This window comes from Morus notabilis, unplaced genomic scaffold (assembly GCF_000414095.1).
Source record: "Morus notabilis unplaced genomic scaffold, ASM41409v2 Scaffold745, whole genome shotgun sequence".
NCBI lineage: Eukaryota > Viridiplantae > Streptophyta > Magnoliopsida > Rosales > Moraceae > Morus > Morus notabilis.
The window spans coordinates 10,479-18,718 of NW_010357131.1; the positions used below are offsets into that span (position 1 = coordinate 10,479).

General features: G+C 35.8%; 1 protein-coding gene across 1 annotated transcript; it reads left to right on the top strand.

Annotated features, from left to right (window-relative positions):
* Positions 1-1,075: 1,075 nt before the first annotated feature.
* Positions 1,076-3,756, top strand: LOC21412371 (putative calcium-transporting ATPase 13, plasma membrane-type). The gene is made up of 2 exons (XM_024166510.1): positions 1,076-2,964; positions 3,550-3,756. The coding sequence occupies exon 1, from the start codon at positions 1,131-1,133 to the stop codon at positions 2,955-2,957; it is 1,827 nt and encodes a 608-aa protein (XP_024022278.1). The 5' UTR covers positions 1,076-1,130; the 3' UTR covers positions 2,958-2,964; positions 3,550-3,756.
* The last annotated feature ends 4,484 nt before the right edge of the window (positions 3,757-8,240 follow it).

Genomic DNA, 8,240 nt, shown 5'->3' on the forward strand with positions numbered 1-8,240 from the left:
CAGCACCTCAAGTTTCACAAGATGATGCTCGTTTGGACATAGTGGGTGACACTACTAATGGTGATGCAGAACTCCAACGCGCCAACATTGCCAACATAGTAAGGACCAAAAACTTGGACTCCTTAAAGGATTTTGGAGGCATCAACGGAATCGCACAGGCTCTCAACACCGATTTAGAGAACGGAATCCCCGGCGACGAAAATGATCTATATTACCGAAGAGTTAAAGGAACTCCACTAGTCTCTATTCCACAAGCAACGGAAGCTCCTGCCCCGGGCTTTTTCGGCTTTCTTGGACGGCACTGCAATGACTGCACCATTCTTCTTCTATTTTTTGCTGCGGTGCTTTACACCGGATTCGGAATCAAGAAAGACGGCCCGAAGACTGGCTGGTACCAAGGGGTGATCATAGTCCTTGTCATTATCATACTTGTGGCTGCTCCAACAATACGTGACCTATGGCTTAAACATTCACGCAGGAAAAAAGTGGCCAAAGATTTGCGAGAGCAATATGAGGTTGATGTGTTTAGAGGAAGATGCCTACAAAAAGTGTCCATATCTGAGATTGCGTTAGGCGAGGTGGTGCGCTTGAGCGAAGGATCTCTAATCCCTGCTGATGGGTTGTTTATTGGTGGCGATTTTCTTGTGGTGCATGATGGTTTGGAGACTTCCATTGATGAAGAATCTCCATTTCTCTTTCATGGCTCAAAGGTGAGTCATGGAAGTGGACGTATGCTAGTTACTTCTGTGGGAACCAACACCGAGTTGGGTGAGGCGATGAGTAAAGTGGCCGCTTGTACTCCTGAGGGGATAACGTTACCAGCTCAACTTGACAAGTTGAGGAAGATCACGCAGATTGCCGGGCTCTCAATCTCGATTCTCATTGTTTTAGTGTTGTTACTCAGCCTAATGCTCGGCAGATCAAGTCGCGTGGCCAAGCCGGATCTCCCAGAGCTCAAGAGCAAACCGTCTGCAAGCGTGGAGATCATGGATATCATAGAGAGAGTTGTCAAGAATCCGAGTGAAAAGGCCAGCAGTTTCATAAAGGCTCCACTTGCCATAGTTCTAGTGGGAGTTCTTGAAGGAATCCCTTTTTTGATCACGCTAGCCGCAATTTATTGGAGAAAGAAGATGTTGTCTGGCAGGGCCTATGCTCCTGGACTGTTGGATTGTGTCAAGATGGGCTCGGCCACAACCATTTGCACTGACACGACTCCATTGAATTCGGTGGATGTCGACATGTGCTTCGTTGGTGATGAAGTCATCAAAACGGGCTTCATTGATGTGATGGCTGAACCCCTTCGAGAAGCTTTTTGTGATGGTATTAGTACCCCACTTGTTATGCCGTCGAGTCCATGCAGGGTAACAGAAGATCCTCTCGTTCCATGGGCTGCATCAAATGTAAAGATGAATCTTGACATTTTGAGGCAGAATCGCAGAATTGTGAAGATAAAAGGATTGAGCTCGAATGAAGAAGGAAGTGGAGTGTTGTTGAAGAAGAATATTGGTAATGGGAGAGAAATCTTGTGTTCGCATTGGAAAGGGCCTGCGGCAACAATATTGGCCAAGTGTTCAAGCTACTACGACAGAAATGGGGATATAAACGTTTTGAATGAAGAAAAAAGAACGCTTTTTGAGAGAAATATTGAGCAGATGCGACGTGAAGGTCTCAAAACCGTCAATTTAGCTTGCAAGCAAAGTGACAATCAAATGCTGGAAGAAGAAAATTTGATCTTGATAGGAATGCTAGGCCTGAATAAGCACAAATGTTGTGTGGAGACAAAAGAAGCACTTAAAGCTTTTCAAGATGCTGGAGTAAAAATCAAATTGGTTTCAGAACGTGACTTGTTAGAGCTTCAAGACATAGCGAGTGTCTGTGGAATTGTTCCCACTGGCGGATTAATCGTGAAAGGCGAGGACTTCAGAAACTACGATGAAGAAGAGAGGATGGATAAAGTAGACAAAATCTATGTGATGGGTAATGCTCTTCCTTCTGACAGGCTACTTCTATTGCAATGCTTGAAAAAGAAAGGCGCCGCGGTGGTGGCACTTGGGACCAGTACGAAGGAGTCCCCCGTGCTAAAAGAAGCTGATCTCGGGATCGTAATGGGGACTTGGAGCAGCGAAATGGCTGGAGAGAGCTCTGACATCATTGTTTATGATGGAAGCTTGAGTTCCTTGCTGACCATCATAAGCTGCGGAAGATGTACTTACCACAACATTCAAAAGTACATCCAACTCGAGCTCGTCACCAACATAGCAGGCACATTGATCGCGTCTATAATCACACTTTCGTTGGGAGACACACCGATCACAGGCATTCATCTGATTTGGGCAAATCTTATTGTGACAGTCCTAGCGGGGCCTGCTCTACTGCTGGAGCCACCGAAGAAAGAGCTGATGCACAAGTCTCCAATGAGGCAAAATGAGCCCCTAATTTCAAAGCCCATGTGGAGAAATATAGTCATTCAGTCTACTTATCAAACCACCATTTTGGTCATCTTCCATTTTAAAGGGCAAGCTGTGATGGGCATCACCAAAAAGGTCAATAAATCCATGATCTTCAACAGCTTTGTTCTGTGCCAAGTGTTTAACCAAGTGAACTCAAGAGAGATAGAGAAAATGAATGTGCTTAAAGGGATTCTTCAAAATCCATGGTTTGGAGTGGCTGGTGTAATCATAGTAATATTACAGGTGGGTTTCACTGAGGTCGCTTATATTCTGGTGGACAATGCAAGGTTGAGTTTGGTGCAGTGGAGTGTGTGTTTTTTAATAGGAATCGGTTCTTGTCTTGTGGATTTAGCTGCAAAGTGTGGTTTCGAGTTTGTCAAGAATTGGAAATTCTGTTCCCATGTTGGATCATCGGCCACCATGACACACTCCTCCTCCTCAGACTCGGTTTCCAATCTAGAGCTTCGTTTGATTACTACTTCAAATTCCACATCAATGTCTTCCTAATTCTCAGGTTTTGCTCATTTGTACTCTTTAGAAACAGTCATCTATAATATCTAAGTTAAGGTTAGTAACAAAAAAAACAAAAAACGTCCGGGCACAAACTAGGTCACGTTCGCTTCACGGATTTAAGTTTTCAATTCGAACTGAGATGCGATGTAAAAATTCAAAACTGAAAACTCGAATGGTGAAATGAACGGGGGCTGTGTTAGCTCACTTGTTTATACTACAAAATTCCTTTGAATTTCCTCACATTTGGCTTAACTACTTTAAATTATATTTCAACATCAGTTGCTTCTTAATTTCTTCTTGTTTTTTATTCTTTAGAATATGCATATTATTGCAAATCTTTAACTGCACTATATTGCATATCTTCTATGAAAAACTCAAAATTCTAACTAAGGAATGGTATGCAGAAATATTATAGAGTCGTGTGATTCGAACAAACTGAGATAAGCAAGTCTAATTTTAGTCAGAATAACTACAATTTTAACCGGATAGTAAAGACATAAGCTTTTTATTTATTTTTATTTTTCTGGGAAGACTATAGACATGTAAAAATTGGATCTGAAATTCTGAATAAATCTTACCTGATCAGGTATTGAAAAAAGTTGCTGAGGCATCATCCATTGGTGCGATGGTGAAGAAAAGAGAGTGGCGGAGGCAGAGCCTTTGTGACTTGAACTTGAAGGTTGACCTCTCTCTAGTCAACTGAAGAAGCGGATAAATCAGTGTAGCATTTAAAAATTAAAAAAAAAAAAAAAAAAACGTCGTGTACCACTTGCCTCCTCGTAAGATATTTATCTCCCACTATTTCTTGCTACTATTACATCACATGTCCCATTGTAGCTATGCCACGATATTTGGGGCGTGTATTTGGGATTTGTTTAGAGTTCGTTCTAAAATAATTTTATTTTTTATATGAAAATAAAAATAAAAATATTTTTAATTTTAGACATAAATTATTTTTAAAAATGTGTTTGGTAGTTTGTTTTCAGTGTTAAAAAATTCATTAATGTCTGTCTTTCTCTCTCTGCTGGAGAGAGGAGAAAACGAAAATAAAAAATGAAAAATGACTAAAAGTCGTTTTTCATTTTTCTTTCATTTTACACTAAATTAAAAAATCGTTTTCATTTCCATTTTTTGTCTTTATTGCGCCAAACGCCGTTTCAAAAACGTTTTTATTTTTTCTTTCTTGAAAAACATAAAAAATAAAAACGGGATTAATTCCAAACACGATCTTTGTTTCTTATTTTCTTGATCTGTCCTTGTCCCTATGCAGGCAAGCAGAAAAAAAAAAAAGGAAGAAGAAACATCTTTTATTTGACAAGTAATCTTTTAGATTAACCTTTTTGTTTTGGCTAAAGTGCTTGAAACATTTAAAACGCCGAGTACTTTTTTTTTAAAGTAAAATTTGTTCATCTTTTAATCTAAATGATAAAATTTAATATAACAATTATCGTTCTTAGAGTTTTGTTGTTTGAAAGATTCATGTGTTCTTTTTGCAGAAGCAATCTTTGAGGTTACTAAGGTGTCTCGAGTTCATGTCGTTTTCAGAGAATGTTATCTAATGGAGTATAATAATATTGTCGTTTACTGGAATTGGTAACTGTCATTTGCTCCCTCAATGTCCGTTCAGAGTAAGATGTCGTTCGTCTGAAGTAGGCTTTTCTCTAATCAATGTCGTTCGTCGTAGTTATTCTTGTCTCTCCCTTACATGTCGTTTCTAGGTATTAATGTAGAGTTTATGTACATATTCAGTTATTCTTGTCTCTCCCTTACATGTCGTTTCTAGGTATTAATGTAGAGTTTATGTACATATTCTTCGCAGATTCGAGTTTTCAATTTGAACTGAGATTTGACATTTTCTGAGAGCTTTTCACTGTAGCAGAAAAAATTAGATGTGACATTTTCTGAGAGCTTTTTATTGTTGAAATTTAAAACTGAAAACTCGAATCGGTGAAATGAACGAGGCCTCAGTTATTCACCTTCAAGTATCATCATATAAGTATAGCTAGCGAAGAGGGTTCACAGCGTCGAACAAGTGTTTGTTGTAAATAATTTATATACACAGCTAATTTACTTCCCAAAAAGAAAGAAAAAGGAAAATGCATTTTGTTCAACTAATTTTCCATGGAGAGAGAAGTTGAAAGTTGGCACTAGGCAGGCTACGTTTTATTATTGATTTATAAAACAATCAGAAAAGTGGCTTGTAAAGTGCGTGCATGCTGACATGGCAGCAAGATATAGGAGATATACGGTATTATGACATATTATATACGGACTCACATTTTTTGTCTAATTTTAATATCATAATTAGTATTTAATCAATCATATTATGTTATGTCGTATAAGAAATTTAAACCCCTTTTTAACTAATTCTTTTGTAATTATCATGTAATGATGTAGTATGATTTGATTTGCTAGATGTCAATTAAAGCACAAAAAATTAAACAAATAAGAAGTCATCAAACTACATCAGAAAACTTGAGAAATTTTGCTTGGCAACTTTACATGATAAAATATAACAAACTGCGACCCAAAAAACACATTCTAACGAAGAAAATTCAATGTTACACTATATGAGGGCAATTTTGTAGTTAATTTACTGCGATTTTCTCCACTTGGTAGCCCTACATGAAATTGCACACCCTAAAAGTTGTTTAAAGCTAGTATAAGCAGAAAACGACATGTAACCTCGATCGGTTACCTTGATTAAAAAGAGAATTTGATCCCATCAGCCCAAAACATTTAAGGACATGACAAGCTGACATTCTATAAACAAACGACAACAATGCAGGAAACGACACTAACTAAAAAGAGAGATCTCTTCAGCCAAAAAGTGGAAGCATATTAATTGGGCAAACGACATAGAACAAGACAGACATTTTCCAAATAAACGACAGTCATGAACCACCCAAGAAAATGACGTAAATTGTAAAAAGAACACAAAGAAAGAAAAAAATCAGTAACAACAACAAACAATAGATAATGCGTAATCTCTACGAGGGAGATGGCGAGAGAGATATGCATCGTAAAACGACATATAATGCAAAAAAATCACGCGTGAACGAAAACGACAATAAACTAATAAAAGGAAATAAATTGCAAAGACGACACACCATCGTCAGTCGTCACAAATACAATACTAGAATGACCATAAACTACAAAAGAGAGATGCATTGTTCAATGTTGTGTGTTTTTTAGGCCTCGTTTATTTCACCGATTTAAGTTTAGAATTCGAGTTTTGCTACAGTAAAAAACTCTAAAAAACAATCACATCTAACTTTTTTGTTACAGTAAAAAATTCTCACATAAAGTCACATCTCAACTCGAATTAAAAACTTGAATCATCAAACTAAACGGGGTGAGAGCTTTTAACTGTAGTAAAAAAAGTTAAATGTGACTTTATGTAAAAGCTTTTAACTGTAACAAAATTGAAATTGAAAACTCAAATTGATGAAATGAACCGGACTTTAAAATGCTATGGAGGCTTATTATTGCAGATTTTGCTATATCTGATTGGATGAGTTTTCCACAAAGATTTTTTTTTTTAAGTCTCTTGACTAGACACCGTTTCTCTGATGAATTGTTAAGCGTAATGAAGTTGGCTCATGGTGCTGACGGGTGGGGTGGCGACAGTGATTTCAAATGGGGCCTTTGTTGGTTTTATTACCATTTTGTTATGATTTGCGTTTTTTTGCTGATTATAGATTTAATTTTTCATGTAATTTTTCTGTTAATTTGGTTATTTTGATTGTATTTAGGAATCTAGTTTTTTTTTTTTTTTTTTTTTTTTTTTTTTTTTTTTTAATCTTTTTTTTTTTTTTTTTTTTTTTTTTCTTCTTGCACTAACCCTCTTTTTTTTTTTTTTTTCATTTTGGTCCCCTTTGAGATTTTATATTCATATTTTATATACTTTTAGTAATAACATGATGATTACAACTTAACATATAAATTACTCTCTGTGCGTGGAGTTCTACTAGTAGGGAAAAAAAGATAAAAAAAAAAAAGAATTAGAAAAAGTAAAAACAAAAAAAGAAAAAAAAAGAGAGTTGAACAAACTTGTTCACAGAGAATGGTGGATGGAAAAAAGGCAATTCGAATTACAACTTTATTTGAGTTCATATTCTTTTAAGTTTAAACTCGAGTTTAAACTCGAGTTCAAACTCGAGTTTAGGACTAAAACTCGAATTCAAGTTTCTCCTTCAACTCGAGTTCAGAAACTCAAACTCAAATTAATAAATAATATTTTTTCTATGCTTAAAAATGTTAATAACTTTTTTCATTTTAATTCTGATTGAGATGATTTTTTTTTCTATGCGTTGACAACGAAAAGACGAATAAAACCCGACCCATATACCCTATTAAAATTTTTTATCAGCGTTGAGTTTTTATTAAAATACTATCTAAATACAAATTTAAGTTTTGACTCACTCAAATACAAACTCAAAAAGATTTTTATCCCAAACCATAACTTAAATGTACATAACCAAATACAAATTCAAATTGTAAGTTCAACTCAAGTTATAATTTAAATTCAACTCAAGAATTATATTTAAATTAAATTCTAAACGAGTAAGCCCTAAAACTTTATTTGGACCGGACCGAGAAGACCCGAACACCCTTATTTTAAATTTTTTTAAAAATATTTTAAGCTGTTTGGGCTTTAAGATCGGGCTGAATGTTTTAAAAACATTTTGGCGGTGAGTTGATTATGCAAAAGGGTTAAACACGTGTGTAGCAATCGGTTCTCTAGAATCGCTCTCCAGTTCTCATACAGAAAACCGCCTCGTAAACAAAGTTACTGAAGTGGTTATCTTCTCTATTCATCAGGAACTATTGTTTCATTAAATAGCAAAATTAAAAATGTCAAAAAAATAGAAAATAAGAATTAAATTAATAATCTAAAACTAATTAAAATAACATTCCGTTTGACCCGTTTGGTTTTAGATTTTAACATAAACTCAAATTTACGGGCCCGTTTAGTTAGTTGATTCGAGTTGATATGTGACTTTATCTGAGAATTTTTTACTGTATTAAAAAAATTAGATGTGATTGTTTCTGAGAACTCTTTACTATAACAAAACTCAAATTCTAAATTCGAATAAGTGAAATGAACGTGGCCTTTTAACTCTTTTAAATAGGAACATAAGCTAGTGTTAACCTTTTTAATTGTTAATTTTTTTCTAAGGCTGAGATCATAGGGATATGCCAATGCCCAAGGCAAATGGATATGATTGAAAACTTTACAAATGCACGCCTAACCCAAGCCTCCAAGCCTCTCTC